This window comes from Pomacea canaliculata, linkage group LG7, assembly GCF_003073045.1.
Source record: "Pomacea canaliculata isolate SZHN2017 linkage group LG7, ASM307304v1, whole genome shotgun sequence".
Taxonomy (NCBI): domain Eukaryota; kingdom Metazoa; phylum Mollusca; class Gastropoda; order Architaenioglossa; family Ampullariidae; genus Pomacea; species Pomacea canaliculata.
In genome coordinates, this window is record NC_037596.1 from 2,897,017 (window position 1) to 2,918,681 (window position 21,665).

The window sequence follows — 21,665 nt, forward strand, 5'->3', positions numbered from 1 at the left end:
CGAGTAAAGAATGACATCCGTGCCGCCATGTGAGTTTAGTAAGACTGCGTGCTGTGCGTCCTGACCAAGAGCCAGGTTGGAAAACCCAGTATGACCACAACTACAGCCGTCACTTTAGGTGCCGTTGAATGATTGGCTTAGTTTTGTCACCTAACAGGGCTGACAGGAAGATTTGAAGCTAGTCACGTTCACCTAGATAGACCATCCCCAAAAAGTAGAGTCAACGATCATCTCTCCAACGTGTGCTCAACACAAGATTGCGTCCTCTCTCCATTCCTGTTCTGCCTTTTCAGCAACGACTGTGGTGAAGTTTGCCGATGGTGCCAGATCCCATCGCGAATTACTATGAGTTTGCGTACGGCCAAGAAGTGAATCACCTGCACAGTGCATCCCAAAACCAAAGACATGATAGTTGATTTCCGCAAGAATAGAGGTTCTGTTGAGCCTCTCTCAACGGCGAGGCCATTGAGCAGGTCAACCATTTTCGGCTTCTGGGTTCCATCATCTCCAATGATCTGAGCTGGGAAGTCAACGTGGTTTGAACTATCAAGGAAGCCCAGCAATGTCTTTACTTCCTCCGCCAGCTGAAGAAATTTGGCAGAAGACGGGACTTCTGGTTCAGTTTTATCGGGCGTTGATCGAGAGTGTACTGACATTCTCCGTCACCTGGTAGGACAGTACCACCCAAAAACAGTGGTTCTTAAAGTGCCCTGAGCCTGTCCATATGACCGTGATATGGTGCTTTAGAAATGCATTGTAATCTGATCGTTTGCGACCCGTGCCTTTCCTAACCTCTTTATCTGTCATTTTTGCTCTATAAACAATTTTTTAATATAAAAGCGGGGTCAGCCGCAAACTGATTAGAAAGGGTTTTGTGTATGATCCAATCACGTGAACACACAAGCCGCAGAGCAAACTGTTCTACTCGGACAAGTGACCCAGATACAAGAGGTGCATGATGTGCTCTGTCCGATAGGACGACAGGAAATGCCATCACCGTGACTGCATGGTGACGCTTGGGGTACTCTCGTACTGACAAGCCAAATATGTCATAATCATGTGTCTCATGCAGTGAAGGTTAGTCGTGGAAGTCAAATCGCACACACCTGTGTGTATGGGAGGGGGTGCGGAAGCAAATGGTGACAGTCAAACCGTTTAGTCTTATATGGCATGTGTCTGTGCGTGCGTGCGTGCAAGGTGCTTGAGCATACAGACTACGCAAAGCACAATACTCCGGGTGGGTCGAGTGGAGGGAAGAGGCGCTTGTGTACACATTTTCCACTGTTGTTGTGTTTAAAGGCTAACCCGAGAGTAAAATTATTTCCAAATGATCGAGTGAGTCTGGTCAGTAAGAGATACTGATTCCCCAAACCTGAGACATTAATTCTATTTTGTTCACGAAATACAAGCATTTGAACAATTTTTCTTACCTGAGTTTTGTTTGTGTGTTCATGTTTTAGAATTGCCGCTTTAGCAAGTGTTTGAATCTCTCACAATAATGTGGCCTTCAGCGATGCTAAAAGCTGACTAATAGAAATTTATCAGGTTACGCATTTTCAACAACTCAAAACATTAATGCTTTTTGTTCTTTACTTGCTATAGCGACTTTGAGTTTATTATTATGTTTAACTCGGGTTGGCCTTTAAGTATTTGTTTGGGTTTTTTTTTTTTAAGTTTCTTGGGATATGTTTTTTAAAAAAAAGGAAATACAGCGTGAGGGGTTTCAAACTAGTTGTGGGAAAGCGGGATAGGAGTTTAAAACAACACATATACTTCCAATGTGCTACAGTTAGTCTGTTGTCTAAGAAGCGATTATCAAATCTTCCAGGCAGGATTTTGTCGCCTTGCAGTCCACTTCCCGGAAGCCCTCTTATTCAGGTTCTCCTAGATTGGGAATGGCATTTAATTCCTCCTCCCAAATCGTTATCATCCAAAACTTTTTGTAAGCGAGATGAAAACTGCTTCAGAGTAACCAAACAACTGCAGATATTAGTCAAGAAATTATTTTACAGAAGAAATCGTCTGCCAGTCAGATCATTAAAGCGCATGCGCCGAGACCTGTGAGGCCGGGAGGGAAAGGGGTGGTGGGGCAATGGAAGGGCAAACACGTGCCGATGACGCCGTCAACGATCAGATGCTTACGGCGCATGTCGCAAGACCTCTGCAGGTCAAAGACGCTGCGAACTTTTGCGACGAAGCCCAGGGCCGTGACTGATGTCATAGGATTTGTTGTCTCGAGAAGTCGTTCACGCTCGCAGCTAACGGCCACCCCGCACCCGGGGTGTGGTTAGCAGTGGGTACGCTGCACACAGTTTTGAAAGAACAGTTGCTGTCCTCACGCGTTGACGAAATGCATGCCGGTTCAGAATTCCATGCGAACTAGTGCGGCAGACGACAACAACAATCGGGCTTTTACTAGCAAGATGACAGGACAGTTTTCTTCAGAGGAGAGAATTTCGCCATCAGCTTCTAACGACACAACACATGCATGTTGTCTATAATGTCTATGCCTGGGTCTGAGCTGGAAGCGTTGTCTTGTGAAACCAGTATACTTTACCAAAACTGCGAAAACTGTTTTATTTAAATTGGAAACGCCGTCTTACTCGTGTATGTCAGACCGGAAATGAACAACAAATGTTAGAAAACGGTTTTTAGCCAATTCTATAAAAGAAATGCTGACTTGGAAGCTGTCACACTGGCTTGTGGTTGAAGGACTCTGTGCCGAGTGACGGAACTAGTGCATTGTAATGGATGCTATATTCTGAAACTGAAAGAAAGGCTCCTCGATGTTGGTCAAATTTGGATATGACTAGGTGTCGGCTATGACATGTTGGATGATTGACTATCAAGAACAAGTGACAGCGAGGCCGCAGAAACAAATTATTCCTTCAGAATAATTTAAACGAATTATTCCTTCAGAGTAATTTGAAGAAAATATGAAATCAGCTGGAAAGATGTCAGAAGGTAAAGCATGGCTTGAAAAAGTTTGGGTTTTTTTACTTTTCTCTCTCTTTCTCTCCATATCTTTCGCGTTCTCTCTCTCTTGTTCGGTGATCAATGTAACCAAGTTTCCCTCCTCCCAGGATATTCTTTTGAAGTTGAATATTTAGATGTATCTTTATAGTTTTCAAACTGTGGTGTTGTATTTGTATTTCCTGCTGATATATGGGTGTGGATAATAATAATAATAATATATTTTAGTATTTGGAAGGCCATCTGGTTCATATCAATATCAAATATTAAATGTTGTGGGGGTTGAACAAAATGTGAGCACAAGTGTGTGTGAAAGAGAGAGGATGTGCGCGCGTGCATGTCAGGCCTTGTGGGGGTATGAGAGAGAGAGATGTGAGGTTGTGAGTATGTGTGTTTGTGAGTGTGCGCTTGTGTGGGTGTGGCGCGGCTTGGCGACACATGGTCCATTTCTGGGCCACCCATGAGAAGATGGAGCAAAAATCGGAATATTGCTCTCTTCTTTTTTTTTTTTTTTAAGTCACAAAGATACGATTTGTTGCCAGGGACGCTTACGTGTGCTGGACCCCTGACTCGATTATTTAGGAAAGAGTAAAATTCATTTGACTGTGTCCTCTTTACGGTTTCGTTTGCTTTGTATTTCGTTCTTTGTTTTGTGCATCGGAAAGTCGCACGGTGAAAAGGATCATATGGGCTGCTGCGAAATCTGCATGTGTGTCTGCACAAACGTCCTCACATGATGACGTCATAATTGTACCACTCGTGAAGAAAGGAGGTCGGATGCACTACCCGTTGCTAGGGGCAATAGCTAGACGACCTGCGGCACGCAGTCACCTAGAACGGGTAAAATCTCACGGGTAGGGAGGTGCACCTCGCCTCATGTGGCAGGGGGTAGATACTGTGCGACATACGAGACCGTTTATGAGATAAGAAAGTAACAGGAGTGGATTTAAGGGGTTGATGGACGAAGGAGAGACGGTAAACAAATATTTACTTAGAAAAAAAAAACAGTCCTCAGTGTCTTTCACTGGTTTTGATAGGTTTATGAACTCCCCGCCCCCTCTCTCTCGTCTCGTTTGCCTACTTTTCTTTCTTTTAATACTCCCTAGGGGATGATAAAATACGGAATCTTGAATCTGTCTCTTGCCGATTTGTTTTCTGTCTAGTATTCCATTCATCCGATCCTCTTCCACGATAGTCGCACTACCCTGATTTACAGACACGCACGCGTGCGCTCAAACACACAGACACAGAAGAAAATACATAGTGTGGGAAGGGAGAGAAACTAGACTCACGTCTTCCCTTTAATTATATCTTAGAAAATTCACTACTCGGTTGTTAACTGATAAGTAGTTGTGTTTTGTTGTTACACACTCCTTCTACAGAGTGTCTATCATTACGGAAAGCTTGCACAGAAATTCTTTTGTTACACATCTCCCTAAGCAATCTTTCTCTGTAACTGCTTATTACTCTGCTTGTGCGTACTCCTTTTATTTTGTCTGCTAATGGAGAAGCAATTAAGTTCAGTCCATTTGTGTGTGACAAGCAAAGCCTGGGAAAGCAAGAACCTCAGCACCAATCCTATGCCCCATACTCTTGCCAACAAATCTTTGGCACTGTGTCATGTCACAACAAGAACGACTATGAGTTTGCTTGTGACGGAGAGCTTTATCAAAGCAAAGCCAAGGTTTGGTCAAGTTCAGAAGCTGGGTTTCAGAAGGCCATAAAAGGATTAATCGGTATTGATTTCTTCGAGAAATTGATAATTTTGTTCGGTTCTCAAGACGATGATTGGATGGATGATTGATGATGATGGAGTCTAGTTCAGCTGGTTTATGGAGAGAAAGCCTCAATACAGAGACAAGAGTCATCAATTACGATCATATGCGGATGTGATAGACAGTCCACTTCAAAGGCAAAGTATTTTGTTGGTGACAGAATAAAATCTGTTTATACTTTAGTCATGCTGCCAAGGACTTACGTCACCGGAAGTTCCTAACACGATAAATTTCTGCGCATGTCTTTCACGCACCTAATTAAGAAAAAGGTTCATAACCCGGTGACGATGACTTTGGATACGACTCCAGAGAAGCCATGTTTCCGAATTTTCGAAGACACACGTGGAAGACAAGGACAGAAACTACTCATGATCGATAGTGGACTATCTAACTATATGGTATGATGACGTCGAGCTGTGTGGAATTATGGGTGCGTGCTTGACGGAGTTCCGTGCGTGACCCACGTGGCAGTTGAATCAAGGTAGCTGACGACTTTAATTCCAGTTGCCTCGATGCCACGACACGTGGGGTCTAGAGACTGTTGGCTACGCCAGTATCCGGCGGAAGTGTGGTTTTAATTGTCGCTAATTTTACTTCCCCTTATCTCGGCATGCTTAATGCTCCTTTGTAAGTCCCTTGTAATACCAGTCCTGCTTTACAGATGTGAAATATGGACTCTGATTGCCGAAACGGAGAGGACATTCCAGGCATTCGAGAGCAAGGACTGGGAGAGGCTCTCGTACGGAGAACATTAAACCAATGATTTTGTAAGAAACAAGGTCGCCACACTCGTAGGACGCCAGGAACCCTTACTTTCAATATTCAATCACCGAAGGTCGACCTGGACTGGCTATGTAACTCGGCACAACACTTTGTCGAAGACTGCCCTTCAAGGTACTTTGGACTTTGGCACGAGGAAGAACTGGCTTTCGAACATGAAGAAGTGGACTGGTCATTCTGTGCAGGACTTGCTCACCATTCCTCAAGACAGTCATGAGTGGCGGGTCTTGTCAGCTGCAGCAACCATCTATGTGCCCCCAGTCCCCACTCTAACCACCAGCTAACCGGAGCAGCATGATGTGAGTTTTCAGAAGTAATGGCCGTTTGGTTGATTCGATCAAATACATTAATTTGTGTGCGCTGTCTCTTAATCATCCTACAAGAGGTGTTTCGAAAGAAATAAAAATAGAACAACAATAATAAATTACGCGAGTATTTTTTTAAAATTTATGATGTCGAACAATCACTGGTTAAAGTGCTGTTTGTGATGCCCTCAAGCAGCTTCTTCAGTTGTGCGTGAAGGGACTACACTTGGCACGCGCCTGTAATCAGTTAGATAACCAGGCAGGTAGGCCAGTTTTAAGGAAGGGGGTAGCTGTCATCGTAAACCGAACGCATCTTGGGTGTTGTTTGTGGAGGGTGCACCCAACGACATGGAGGATAATGAACATCGTGATTTGTTGCAGGACCGTTTGCGAGGTCTGTCAGTTAACAGCTCCACAACCCAGAAATCACATTGTTCAGCGTACCAAGGCGGTGCAGTGATGTAAAATGTTTTTTAAGACCTACCCCATCAATTTTAGCTATTAACAGCTTCTGGTAGGTAGAGATACTATAATTATATTCTGTAAGTTTCAGAGCCTGAAACACAGCTTTTTATTTATTACTTAATTTCAAAGTTGACGATTTGTACCTGTAGTCAGCAAGTTCTGGGAAATCTCGTTTCCGCGCGCGAATAACGTGCTACGTGATCAGCATAGGTATCTCGGCAAGCTTTCTTTCAATGGCCAGAAAGGTGGAGCAATACATCGAGTTTATCGAGCGATAGTTCATCTGTAGTTCTCTAGCAACGAAGACGAGTGTGAAACGCTGATGTCTAGCCTTCAAGGTATTAAACCTCACTTGTTTGAACCAGAATATTGTGAAGGTTCAAAACTCCAAACACAATATACTCAATCATTGGTTAAATAGCATTAAAACAAAACAGAGACTTTCTCCCGCAAAAGTAAAAAAAAATTATAACAGCAAAAATAATGCTTTCGTGAACGCTGTTGCAGAGATTCGTTATCATTTACTGCTTGCACGTGACTGACAACATAATTGTTCCGCCGATCACAGTTAAAATACTGAGGTTCGAGGAGCTAAATTTGAAATATCATATTCATCGAGATAACTTCAGGTGTTCGTGCAGCTACTTTTTGAAAGTAAAACTGTCTTTTTTAGCTAAAAGAATATTCTGGTATGAAATGCAGAGCACAAGTCCCGCTGTACGGGTTGGACTGTCATGCAACTTGTTCTTATTATTTTGACGAAGTTATAGTCGCTTCGAATATTTCATGGGTTTTTTTTCTGGAAATTGAGCGTTGTTATACAGCCGTGGTAATTAAATTGGTCTCGCAAGCAAAAACTTCACAAGTTTTGCCGATCTTCGTGTGGTTATCAAAAACACGGCTTACCAAATTATGCTTTGTACTTTGGCTAGACGTGCTAATAACTTCATTCACTACTTTCTGTCGCGTGTCATGATTTCGTCTAGGTCTGCATCTCTCTCAGCGCGCGGGGACGCTCCTGTATTGGAGAGGTAGCTCACAGCAGACGACAGTTAACGTGTTTTCAGGCTATTTTTGTCCGGTTCGCGGGAAAAGGTCAAGGCCTTCGCCCGTTGTCTGTAGCAGCAGCTGACGTCACAGTCTTGCTACGTCACGTGAGGTTTGCTTGAGGGCTGGTCGCTGCTGCTGTTGGGGAGAGATTTCTTACCAAGGCGCTGAGTAGAGCGGAGAGTGTTTTTTTTTTTTTGAGAAGACGGCTGGAGTCTGTGCTGTGAGGCAAGTGGCCGGTTGTATGCTCTGCCACGACTGACCCAAGCTTGTGGACACTGAGAGGCTGGTTGTACTAGCGAGTTGATGCCAGCAGTGACCACCGGGACTTGTGGAAAGTGCGGAGGGTGTCGGAATGACAGCATTGGGCTGTGACATCCAGTGTCTACGGGAGTGTGCTTCCGTTTCTTCTCGGGGTGACCGTCGGTCATTAGCATAAGCCGTGTCGGCTTTTTGTGTATGTCCGGGGTGCACGCCCTTGGTGTGTATTTACTGTGTACTTCCTGTGTATACGTGCTATGCGTGCGTGCCTTGTGTCCTGGCTCCATGCCTTTTTGTTCGACGAGCATTCGTCTGAGATATAATCAACCATTCTGCACTTCTTCATGTGTGACGTCTACGTCTACGTGTTCTACACCTGCATTCAGAAAGGGAACTGTACTGTGAACCAGCTCCTGAGACTGTGTACTAAGCGCCTCAAGCCCCTGTTCTGTGTTCAGAATTAAAGACTCAGGGGAAACTAAGTTTAACTGACTGTACTGGGCCGCGGTGCGCGGGTTTTTTTTTTTTTTTTTTTTTTAAACTGCTGTGTTATAATTTGTGCGCGTTTGCGCTTTGTTTTTATTTTTTTGTGGGGGTGCAGTACCTGGTTGTGGGTTTGTTTGTTTGTTTGTTTGTTTTTTTGTGAGTACAGTGTTCCCTCGTTTATCGCGGGGGATAGGTGCTATGATCAGCCGCGATAAACGAATTTCCGCGAAATAGGGACATACATGCAATAATAATATATATACATGTAAAACAATATCATGTGAGTGTAAAGTAATATATTAATCATGGTATTAATACAGTACAATAACAAATTAGTGTAAAAAAAATTCTAACTGTACTCAGAGAAACCCAAAAAACTGATGCTAACTGGCTGCGAGATGGGAGATAACAATCATGGCTCGTCGCTTACGCATAGCAAATGATTTCTGTTACACAATTCTTTCTTTCTATCTACAAAATAACCATGGTATTTTAATAGAAATACAAATAAAGCTACATTTTTCGTCTTTTTTCTGTTGAAGTATCTATGGTATTTTGTAGAACGATAATTCCCAGCACGAAAATATCGATCGATACTTCACTCAAAAAAAACCGCGAAGTAGTGAATCCGCGATATATGAACCGCGAAGTAGCGAGGGAACACTGTACTCGCATCGGTATTTTCTTTTTCTTGGTTGTATTAGGTATTTGGGTGTTTGGGTATATATATATATTTTTTTTTTTTTTGATTAAACTTCGTATTTGTGTCGTTCTTTTCGTCTTTGTCTTGGTCTTCGCTTGGGCACGGGTTCGAGAAGTAAGTCGCATCCTGCCTCCGGCTGAGTGACTGAGCGTGTTTGGCCTGCAGTGTGAGTGGCCTTGAGCGTGCTCCGTTGACGCTGGGGGGTGGTACGCGACACTTTCGTCGTCAGGTAAGGGGAGGAAAACGATGAACGTTTTTCGGTTGCAGAGTTATTAAGTTGCAGTTTTTGCGGATATCATGAGTGACTTGGTTTAAACAGAAGTGGAAACAAATTTTTTCCCGACCTTACAAATAAAGTGGACAGATATAATGGTACAAAGAATACAATTTTATGGAATTCATAGTTTGAGACATCAGGGGTAATGTTAACAAAAAAAAAAAAAAAACCCAACTGATCATCGCAGTCGATATGGTAGCCCTCGGTTTTCTTCCCCCGTGAATCATTTTATTTCCGAGGGAAAATAAATTCATGCACTGTGTATAGGTGGACTGCTGTCTGTCTGCCAAGACCAACGCTTAGCCTCTTGCGAAGTGATCCGCGAGCCGTAACAAAGAATGTGACCAAACCGGAAGCTTTGTAGTCCCATGCCTCGTTTTAGTAGTTAACTGGGAAAAAAAAAAAAAAACTCGTCTGCCAGCAGTCTAGTTTTACAAGTTAGTGGCACCGTTCTCCAGAGTGCGAATCAAAAACCTTTGACAAAACCCCTATGACATATGCTGTCTAAACAAACATCTAAATGCAGAAATAAACATTTTTCCCATTTCACATGATGTCCTTGCTGTTTTCTGTCACCACATACCACTACATATATTTTAATGCTCATCAACCATTTTTTTTTCTAACAATCCTGACACTGCCACCTTTATTCAAGTAACTCTTGATGACACCATAAAAATGAATATGATTATTTACAGTCGAGGGATATTTCCGAACACAGTCCTTAAACCTAGCAGGGATCATATCTTTTGTAGTGCTCGGCAAACAAGGCAGACACGAACATATTATCGATGTTGACAAAGAGTAAACCGACACGTCGTCTTCAGGACAGGGGAGAGCACCCTCATGCCATAGCCGACCGTGGAGACGGATATCGGGCCCTGGTCACGCGGCCGTGCAAACGGAGAGAACGTGAGGGCGTGCATGAGGGTGACGTAATCTTTTATTAGCGATGATCGAGCCTCGCTTTTGCTTGTGGAACGTGTGGGTAGTTCGTTGACACTAGTCGTTGCGGCTGATTACACAAAAGGGGGAGGGAGAATTATCCACCCCTTCATTCGCTTTTCCTCTCCAGTATCTCATTTTCACTCCACGTTTTAAAACTCGTTTTTTTGGTTTTTTTTTTTTTTTGTTTGTTTGTTTGGTTTTTTTTTTGTTTTTTTGTTTTTTTTTTTGTCTTTTCTCCTTTGACTTTCTTTGTTCTTTCTTATTTTCTCTTTCCATTTTCCCTTCTGTCACTAATGACGTATTCCCTTTGGATATTTTCTGTCCCTTTCCTTTCCATTTATCTGCCTTTCGTCAGTAAACCATAGTATGTTTTGTAAACTACAAGCCATGTTCTGGTATCACTATGTCCCCATGGTCAGGGCCTGCTAGCAGCAAAGCGATGTGAAGTCAGGTGCTATACACAAAAGTTATTTGGTGTTTGGTTCATGAAAAGGATCGATTGGATTATGATGATGATTATTATTGTTGTTACCATTTTTCTGACCCCTTCTACTGACAGGATAACTCATGTTTACAAAAGCAAAATGGTGTCCACGCACACATATATTTGTACAAACCAACACCTTGTCTAGTTCCCTACCACAAACACAAATAAACTCAAACACTATTCACTTCTGTCTAATCAATGAGCCGTCCTAAAGCAAACCTCATGCAGTCAAACATGAACAGCATTTACACACGTGTTACAAAAGCGTGTAACGGTCAGGGATGGTCAACAGATTGTCTGAGGTTGCTATGCTGTAAAGGGCAATTTAAGTAAAACCACACGATTGTATGTAGACACTATTTCTGCAACCCCAGAATGTGAATAAAAGATTAAAGACGCCAAAAGGTCAGTATCTACCACTAAAAACACAACTCGTGTTTTTTTTCTTTTTTTGCTCTTAAAAAGAAATAGAGAAATGTCTTTCATTCCTTCATTCATTTCCTTCGCTCTTTCTTTCCTTATTTTCTCCTTCCATCCTTCATCATCATCATCGTCATCGTCATCATTATCTTCTTCTTTAGAAATGTTCCTGGCAAGCTGTTATTATCGTTGCGAGGATAAGAAAACATACGTTCACCTGTCAAAGAGGTTTAAAACTGACTACTGATCGCCACCCAACCACCACCCCTGCTCCATGGCGCACACTTTTATGTTCCAGCTTTGGGTCTGCTGCTTCTTGTCCTTCTCCATACCAGCGGGGTCAAGGGAGGGAAGGAGATGGACGTCATCAAGTCCGTTCAAATAACTCAGCCCTCGGAGGAGACTCCCACCATTATAGGCACAGACCTGACTATCGTCTGTGAAATCTTGCCTCGGAATCTCCCTCGAGAAGTATGTTCTTGATGCTTCTTGTGTTGCACACACACCGTCTGGGGCAGTAGTTATGAAGCGAGAATAAGTCATTTCCCTGAGCGCAAAATGGGGAAACATTTTGTCTCATACCTATATAAATATGAAGGGGAACGATATATATATATAATTATATACCATGTATAATGCACAATGATGTAATCGTTCTTTATTTCTCTTAATTGCATGACATCTATTTGTATATTTTCTTTTTGAGAGATTGTCTTTTTAAAATTTCTTTCTTCTTGTTTGTTGCGCTAAATGTGCTGACAGTGTTGTTATCTTTATAAACACGACTAGCCTCATGTGACTCAGTTCTTTTGAATTTCAGCCAATTAATCATCATCTTAAAGAACATTTTAACTTTTCTGTATGTGGCTTTGGAATGGTTTGCAGGTGCTAACGTCTGTTGAGTGGATACGCGAGGATAACCATTTTCAGAAGCGAGTGACAATTAAACCGCAGGAGAACAAGATTGACATCTTCTACAACACGAATGACTCGTCAGTCGCCTTAAAAGTGTACAACATCTCTTACTTAGACCAGGGCAAATACATCTGCTCGGCAACTCAGCGTGATCACGTGACCATCTTTCAGGATTTTCGGGAGGTATTCGCCGCCGGTAGATATCTAGTCTTATACCTTTGTGTGGTTAATACGTGTGCTATATTCAGATATTGCAAAATGCATCGGCAATAATCCTATCATACAATATACATGTATTGGATACCCTTGCTTTGTTCTATTATTATTATTACGACTACTACTACTATTGACTCTCTCCATCTTGACTCCTTTTTGTGTCTTCTATATTTGACTTTTATTACTGCATAGTTGTTTCACCTTCCGCCCTTCTTATTCTGTCCATATTTTCTACTTGTTAAGCGCTGAGAAGATGGTCCCTTGTGATTATGCACTATGTAAATTACACTTTATTATTGTTATCATTAGTAGTAGTAGTAGTAGTAGTAGTAGTAGTAGTAGTAGTAGTAGTAAGACACCCATCCAGTGTCGAAAGAAGTGTGTGTCAAAAGCTGGGGCTTCGGTGTCACAGGGGCTCATAATCTGTCTCCATGTTTGCCCACAGGCCCTCCAGTCATTATCTACCCGTACACCCAGGAGGTCAAAGCAGCGTTATACAACGAGGCAGAACTCGAAGTTGATTTTTATGGATGCCGGACAGATGAATGTAACATCACGTGGTTGGATGAGCAGTCACGCAATATCAGGGAGACTTGGAAGTAAAAAAAAAAAAGCTTCTTTTTTGAAACAGTTTTATTTTATACTAAATACACATAGTATGGCAATAAGCAACTGCTTATATGAAACAGTTTCAGTACAGAATGAAAGCACTAGTAATTATCTTGAGAAAAAAAAGTAGTGATTTTGAAAACAAAAAATCCACCTGCACAGGAGTATTATGAGAAACTGGCTGAGGTTCGTTTTTACCACCCGGCGCTTAAATACAGAAACAAAGACACACGACCAAGAGAACGAACAAACGAAAACTTTTGTAGTTTAGGCCATTGGTAGAGTTTTCATACAAACAAGAGCTAGAGAGAGATGTCACACCCAAACGATTCTTTTACTTCATTCCCTTCTCACGATGTCATTGTTTCAATATCTTATTTTTAAGTATCACCACTGTCTTGTTTATATATGTGTTTGTCTTTGTGTTATTATCTTTCGCTCACTCGCCTCCCAAATAGTCATAAGTATATCCAGATAAAGAATATTGTTATTGTCACTTCTATCGATAACTGCGGGCGCTGTTATTTTAGAGACGAGAAGGGGGAGACAGATTCGAAGTCACTGTACAGCAGCAGAAAGCTGACCTCCGAAAATGTCACGCACGACGACCTACATAGCTATACCTGCGTCATCCAAAATGTCTACGGCAAAGCTTCCGTCACTTTCATCCTTAAAGGTGGGTCACTTCCGGTTGCTAATTGTGCTTGAGTATTAATTAGCCTCACTTGTCAGCGTTTCATGCTTTTATGTGACTGGCATTGCTGAAAGGAATAGGCAAGTGGAATGGCAGGTTTGGCTTCAATGATAGATACTATATCTTTGTGAATCATTTCTGCTCTAAATATCAGACTTCATTTCTGTTTGTTTTCAGTCCATCTTCCTTCCTTATATTTCTTTTTTTTTTTTATTTTGTAGCGGATCCGTTCTTATTGTTGTGTGAAAAATACGACAGCGGATGTTTTCGATCAGTCGACAAGCCTGCTAGGAGCTCAGTGATGTTCAAGTGTACAAGTGCCAATCATCGAGTCATTCCAAAGGTATGTTATTGGGCTTTCCTTTCAGGTATGAAGCAGTGATCTATTCCCATGGTATCTTTCACCAAGATTTTAATATCTACGAATATCAGCAATATTCTTAATGCAATATAGACGTCCACTAAAATAAATAATCAACTAACTGCCTGAGGTACACAACCAAGCCATCGGGTTTCAGACTCAAAACGATGGTTTTGTTTTCAGCTTTCCTGGAATATGTCCTTTGCAAACGGGTCTTCGGTGACAGTTGGTAACAAGGGCGGAGACAAGGTAGCGAACGTGGAGGTTATCTTCGCGAGCGTCTCGGTTAACGACCCGAACCCACTGGTGACGTCCTATCTGACCATCAAGGATACTCAGTACAGCCACACAGGCAACATCACGTGCTTGATAAGCGGGCCCTCAGAGTTTAAATCCACTCTCTCCTTCAATATCTTTGGTATGGCTCATCATTGCTTACGACGACGACGACGATGATGAGAACCATGACGACGACGATGATGAGAACCATGACGACGATGATGATAATACTGACCACGACGACGATGATGATGAGAACAATGATGACGATGATAATAATGCACTTTAGCTAATTGCTGAATGTATGCAGCTCATAGTGCTTCATCAAATTTTACCCTCCTAGTATTTTTTCTCCTCTTCATTCTTCTTTCCTTGCCGGCCCGCCAGATTCACCATATATTATTCTCTTTCAATGCGTCCTTCTCCTCTTCCTCAGAACTAAATAATTAATTCTCCTATTCTTCGCCCCAACATTTTCGTCCTGCTTCTCGCTCTAGCATACACATGGCTACAGCATCTTGCTGTCTGCACCAGGTTCTCCAAAAGTTGTCGTGAAGGACGACACTGTGGCTGCTAATCTAGGACACCAGGTGTCGCTGAACTGCACCATCTTCGTCAACCCGCCCTGCGACCAAGCCGACGATCTGTGGTGGACTGCATCAGGTAGTCCCATCAACTCCACAGGCAGGTGAGTCACTTGAAAGGATTTGCTCTTTGCAAATAATGTCATTGCAGCAGTTCTTTAGGATCTAATGCTTCACTTGAACTCAATAATGCACTCTACTTGACGGGACTCGTATTTTGGCAGGTACTACATCCAAACAGTCATGTCCGGTATAACGACGATATCCACTCTGACCATCTACGACGTCCAGCAGGAGGACATAACCATTTTCGAGTGCAGGGGGAGAAACTCATACGGCCGTGACTCAAAAACGGTCAAGCTCGGTAAGTCCTCCTTCCATTTCCGCTTTCACAGTCTGAATTTTCCTGATTTTAATTCCGTGTTTGTGCTGATAATTTAAATTCTATTATATTGGCTGAATATCTATTGTACTAACTTCGTGCCTGTGCTGCTATGTCCGCTTTTTTGTTGTACAATTTCTGCATTAGTACAAGAGTTTTTAGCATTAGCTATTAACAGAAGAATGTTTTTAGAGCAGATTCCACTGTTGTAGCAAACTCATTACTTACAGAGCTAACTCTAATATTTTCTTATAAATTATTTTCTTGCTAAATCTCATAGATGCCTGTATCATCCCTGACAAAACGAGATGCCCAATATGTTTTGCTGTTTGTTTTTTTCAGTTACCTGCCCACAGGGATTCTTGATGGGACCAGATTTTCAATGTATTGGTAAGTAGTACTAGTCTAGTATGTGTGGTTAATTTATTAGCCAGAGCACATCAATCATCTGATGATAGGCTTGTTCTGTGTGTGTGCGTGTGTACAAGAAAGAAGATAAACGAAGTCCCTAGCTAATCTAGTAGGAATAGCGAATTGTAAGTGGTTCACCTTATCAAAAGGCGTGGAATGTAAGTAGCAGAGCCTTACCCTCTCTTAGCCTTAATCCTAACCCTTCGACTTCCATATCCGCTGGTGATCGATGGGGGAGGGAAAGTTTCCAATCTGCAGCAATCCGCTCTAATTATAGGGAGGAATCATACTTTCTTCGTGCTTTCTTCGTTTTCCAGAAGAGGAGTTCCCTACTCTGACGCTGGTTCTCTCGATGACCTTCTGCCTGATCGTCGTCACAGTGGTAGTGGCTGTCGTCTTCATCGTGTACCGGAAGAAGATGCTGCAGAAGGTGGTTACATTATGGGGAGAGAGAGAGAGAGAAAATTAGCTCTGCTAAACGAGACCATGACTTACTGGCTTTGTTACACAGGGATATGACATTAACTTCAGACGATCTACTCATGACTCAGTCAGTAGAGAACCCTACTAGACAAGACTGAATAGACAAATATTATTAGACAAAAAACTGTTAGCTGTCTAAACAAAGTCCAGTTAGTATATCTTTATTAGTCAGATGCATTTCGCGTTAGAAGCAGCGAATTTGATAGAAGGTTTTCGGACTAAAACTCCCAGCATACTAGGCCAGAATAGAACTTTTTAACTTTCAGCACGAGTGCACCATGGAGCGTGTCATGCAGGAGAGCGAGAAGAGGCGGCACGTGAAGATCGTCTTCACCAACTCCGGGCAGCTGGTGAGTATGTTGTCATTACCTAGGGAGGGGAGGGAAGCAAGCTGGGATGTGGAGTTAACTATCAGGAGAAGAGAAGTATGCGCATGTCCAAAGCCCAGACAACGGGTTAATGGGCTTCAATCTGTTAAACGTCAATTTTGTTAAATCCTTGTCCAGAGAATCTCGACCGTGTGCCATCCAGCACAGTCTCCACAGAGCTAACCTCAGCAAAGTCCACAGGTGACTCAAGGAAAGTTTGAAATGCAAACACTTGAAATATCTGTAGCACCGAGACTTCAGTTTGTTCAGCACTTGCTTTCCCTCTCCCCCTGCCAAATGGATATGAATTTCAAAGACATTCAACTACAGGTTATGAACTCGCGCTCTGTTAGTTCCGGTGTCTGGCGTCAGTAAAATGATTTCCACTTATAGAAAAAAAAATATAAGCTTTGAACGGCAACTTTAAAACGTATAAAAATTTATCATAAATTCACTCTTTTTATTACCCATCCCCAGTCGATAAGAATACTAAAATAACATTTGCATGACAACACACTCTTGTTTTCTTAAATTGAGGATTTGGAAGAAAAGTAGAGCTTCTCTTTGTAATGCTTTAATGATGCTGTATTTTTAAAATATTTTTTTCCTGGTGTATTCAGACGCAAGAGTTTGAGAAAGTCCGTCTGCAGAGTGAAAGTGAGCGCTGCAATGGCGAGTTTTTGTCCGGAGACGAGTTTCCTCGAGAGAGGATACGATTCCTGGACTGTCTGGGTGAAGGGACTTTTGGAAAAGTCGTCCGCTCGGAGGCGCTGAACATCATCGGCACGGGCCGCTGGGAGGTTGTGGCTGTTAAAATGTGTAAAGGTAAGTCTACGGCATATAACTCCATGGTAAGTCTCAAATTTCTCTACTCGACTGCTGACGTAGGTCACCTGATCCAGCAACGCTGGCAAGAGAAACCACGTAGGTTAAATTTGCGATTCAGTGGAGACAACCATGTAAAATAAAAAAAATAATAATGTAATCATTTTTCTTTCTTTCCATCTTAATTCTTTTTCTGATTAAAGAAACTGCGACCGACACTGAAAAAGCCGACTTCCTCAATGAGCTGTTATTGCTGAGAAAAATACCCAAGCACCTCAACATCGTTACTTACTACGGATGCTGCACAAGATCAGGTATGTTTTCCCATGAAAAACAATCAGTAAACGGTGAAATAAAATGTAGAAGTCAATGGAAATTTTGTTCAGAACACTGTATGTAGTTTTTTATGATGGCAACCATGCCAATAACATTTCTCTGCTTAGCCCGATAATTTTATTTTTGGAGTGTAGGGGTGGTGGTAGGAGGGTTTCTAAACAGGTCGTTCAAATGTCAGGACCAGCCGAGTGTTTGGTCGTTACTCGTCAGAATATTCTCAAGGAACGCTTAAACAGTGTTCATGTGTTTGAAGAATTATTTTGGGAAGAATTATAGCGAGTAAAGACCAAAGTGTACCTACTGAAAGGTCAAAGGTCTCTCTTATTCGGTGCTTTTGCTCCTGAGATATTTGGATGATATTTTGGTTTCTAGTTTGGGTGTTTATGTGGGGAGGGGTTATTTTTTCTTTTAATTGCAGAAGCGAACGCTTTAGTCATTAGTCATTGCGTTACTGCAGATATAAGATATATTGAAGTATTATCCATTTTAAAAAGGTAGCTACTGAATGTCATAAAATTATTTCTAATTGTTTTAAAAGACAGCCCGCGTTGCACCCTTATCTTTCAGACCCTGTCCTCATGGTGATGGAATACGCTCCCAACGGCGACCTACTGACCTACCTGAGAGGGCGGCGCCCAAAGAAGTCAGAGCCAGAGACGGGAGAGGCGACTGAGAACGGCGACAATGAAAAGACGACCACGATAACGCCACCCACCTTGACCTCCAAGGAACTGTTTGCCTTTTCTCTGCAGATCGCCCGAGGCATGAAGCACCTCTCGGACAATAACGTGAGTCGCACGAGAGGCCGCGAGCAGCACTTTCCCTAGTAATCTGGGTTCTTCAACATCATGCACATTTGCAAGGACTGCGACAACATATTTCTCTGTTAAAATGCTAAATGAATCGCTAACAGATATTTAAACGGTTTACGTGTTCATCCAACCAGAATAACTCTTGTGATGGTGACTAATCATTCTGAGGGTTTGTGTGAATGAGTTTGTTTCCGGTTCAAACTCCATCGGCATTTTGCAGATTGTTCACAGAGACGTAGCGGCTAGGAATGTGCTACTGACGGACCGAGGTGTGTGCAAAATCACAGACTTTGGCCTGGCACGTGACATCCACGGCTCCGACAATTATGAGCGCAGGTCAAAGGTGACGTGATCTTTCAGGCTTTTTTTTCGGGTTCCCTTTACATGTACTTTTCTTTCTGTTTCTCATTTCTTCTGGGTTTTTTTTTTTCATGTTGACTTCGAATTTGAATGGCGTTTTGAATATATATTAGAACTTCGTGTTTGAGTGTGTGTTCCACAATGTGCACACACGTGTTTTGCGACGTAGTGAATTACAGAAAGACATGGAAGTTAATCAAAATTTTCTTCTGACCAGGGGCCGCTACCCATTCGCTGGATGGCACCGGAAGCGCTGATTGATGGACGCCATTCTACTTGGTCTGATGTCTGGTCCTACGGCATACTCGTATGGGAAGTCGTCACACTTGGTAAATAAACTCACGGACTGTTGTGCAATAATTAAGGGTTTTCCAAGGGCAAAAGTCAAGCGAAACTATTCCAAAGAACTGAACTGATATCAGTACAGGTAGTCCTCGACTTACGACGGGGATCCGTTCTTAACGCGGCGTCGTAAACCGAATTTCGACGTAAGTCGGATCATACGTTCATACAGTACTGTACCATAATAACAGTACAGTACTGCAAACAATTAGCCTATCCAAACACCTATCCTAACACAGTACCCTGCATAATTATCAATAAACACAAGTACAGTAAAATGTTGTGCAGTACACTACGCTTTGTTATCACTGTCGCTGTCATAGGAGCAGATCCTGTCACGTGTTCAAGGATGCGATCTTTATCCTTGATAATCGAAGCGACAGTCGAACGACAAAGTCCTAAAGACCTGCTAATTTCTGTTGCTGTTTCCCCCTTCTCAGATTGCCTTATGATATCCACTTTCACCTCCATGGTGATGACCTTCCTTTTCTTTGATGCACTGACCTCGTAAGTCGGAATGAGCGTCGTAACCACGAAACGACGTAACTCGAGACCGTCGTAACCCGAGGACTACCTGTATAAGAAATCATGTAGACAAATCTGAGATCGCAGCTCTCCCATCGTCTCCCTTCTCCATCCATCACCACCTATAGAACGTGATAGTCGTGAGATACTTCTAGGGCCGAAGGAAAAAACATAATATTATCGCAGGGTTAGTTGTTTGCGAGGGTCCTGCAAATAGAAACGGGCGCACACATAGGTCAGTTATCTTTGAAACTGTTAACTGAAATCTGGGGTCGTAGTTATGAAGTTAGGATAAGTCGTTATCTGGCACAACCTGGGAAATTTGTTCCGAAGGTTTGAATTGAATCCTCATTGCCGACAACTTGACGTATGATGTTCTTTGTGCAGGAGCCAGTCCTTACCCTGGGATGTCAGCCTCCCAGGTATTCAAATTTGTTAACGACGGCAAGAAAATGGAGAAACCGCAGCACTGCACAGATGATCTGTGAGTTTACCTTGAGTCATTCCTTTCTGAAAAGCTCTTTACTGATCAATAATAATATAGAATTTTTTATTGTATAATAATATTATATACGCATATATATATTATAAACAGCATTTTATAAAAATGGAATTATTATTATTATTATTATTATTATTATTATTATTATTATATTATTATTATTATTATTATTATTATTATTATTATCGCTTATGGGCCTATGTCATCAGTTCAATAAAAATGACATTTCGTGGTTAACTTGGCTACAATAATACGCAGTATAAATTTTCAGATAACACAGGATGGACCACTGTTTATACTCGAAGATATGACCCTGATGACTCATGTACTTACACTTGCAGATATGACTTGATGACCCAGTGCTGGCGCCAATCGTCTGCCAAGAGGCCGACTTTTGATGATATTTGCTCCCAGCTGGAGACTCTTTTGGAAAGGGAAGGAGACTACATCAACCTGGCTCTCTTCGAGGAGAAAGACTATGCTGTTCTGGAACCACTGCTCCTGGAAGAACGCCTGTAGCGCGACCTTTGTGAAGATACGACCAGGGTCATAGTTATATATCGTGATATTAAAAAACACACAAGAGTATTTGTCACTTCCTAACTTGCATTAATTTTTAATGAGCGTGATGAAACTTGCGGACCCCATTTGACATTGAATTGTTATGGATAACAGCTACTATTTATGGATAGTCAGCTTGTTGTGCCAGTGAACAAGAAGTGATCAAACAGAAGGTCTTGAAGTTATGATGACACTCATAAAGTGAGCTTTAAAAGTGATGCTACTATAGCAAAAGCAACACCCCTTTTTTTTGCATTGACTTGGCGCCATAATGAGGAGAACGACAACACAAACAAAGAACTATATTAATAAACTCAGGAACGAGAATTTATTTTCTTTTCTTTTTTTTTTTTAAATGAGAGCACGCCGCCATCTTTTTTGTGCGTCTTCTACAGTACGTATATGTAGTGTGAAGGAGGACATGGCTTTGAGGGTATTCATTGATTCTTTAACAGGGGATCTCTCTGTGTGATGAATTCGTGTTTGGATAACCAGCTGCAGCTTGACTTTTCTTTTGTTTGATAATTTTTCAAATCGTAGTATGAACACCCGACGGTTAAATCGTATATAGTAGAGTTGTTATGAAATGGCGATCGTGATGGAAGACTTGTTTTATTGGAGAAAAAAATATCTCCAGGGGATAAGAAAAAGCTGATGACAATTTATGTCTGTAAATTTGTGGGTAATGAAATTGTCTAGGTGAGTAATATTACAACCCATTCATATAATTTTATGTCGTGATCTGCATATCATTTACAGTCGAACTTTGGCGTCGAAATGTACCTCGTTTCAGAAAATCGTCCCGGTAATGAACATTCCGAAAAAGAAACCATATTTACATTTTCTCTTATGGAAGTATTAACTAACCCTCTCTAGCATACCTGACACCTCCGTTCCCACTTCTCCTGAATAATGTAACACAGCTATATATCAAACCATTAGGTCATCATGATGTATAAAAAGCTAAGCAGCAGTCACTTTATAAATAACCACTAAGCTAAATAAAATTTAGATTATTCAGAAAATTCATTGTCTTTGTTTTGATAACACGGCACCTGGCAGGGCAAAGGGGAGATCATGACCTAGGCGGCGAATGATAAAATGATTGCTCTGCTTTCTGCTAACTGGTTCAGGTGGAAAGGGCAACAGGGTCATAATATATATACTTAGGAG

At 41.9% G+C, this 21,665-nt stretch overlaps 1 protein-coding gene across 2 annotated transcripts; it reads left to right on the forward strand.

Annotated features, from left to right (window-relative positions):
- The first annotated feature begins 2,177 nt into the window (after nt 1–2,177).
- On the forward strand, nt 2,178–20,819 carry LOC112568152 (fibroblast growth factor receptor 4-like). 2 transcript variants are annotated; one of them, XM_025245284.1, is made up of 19 exons: nt 2,178–2,964; nt 11,226–11,398; nt 11,813–12,038; nt 12,504–12,657; nt 13,198–13,343; nt 13,583–13,704; nt 13,906–14,140; nt 14,536–14,689; nt 14,810–14,949; nt 15,310–15,357; nt 15,696–15,808; nt 16,122–16,211; nt 16,850–17,054; nt 17,258–17,368; nt 17,958–18,178; nt 18,423–18,545; nt 18,780–18,891; nt 19,817–19,913; nt 20,273–20,819. In XM_025245284.1, exons 1-19 carry the CDS (start codon nt 2,937–2,939, stop codon nt 20,448–20,450), a joined length of 2,676 nt encoding a protein of 891 aa, XP_025101069.1. In that variant the 5' UTR covers nt 2,178–2,936; the 3' UTR covers nt 20,451–20,819. The 2 variants fall into 2 exon arrangements, with proteins under 2 accessions (XP_025101069.1, XP_025101070.1); XM_025245285.1 differs by having other exon boundaries at nt 2,179–2,964; nt 16,128–16,211.
- The last annotated feature ends 846 nt before the right edge of the window (nt 20,820–21,665 follow it).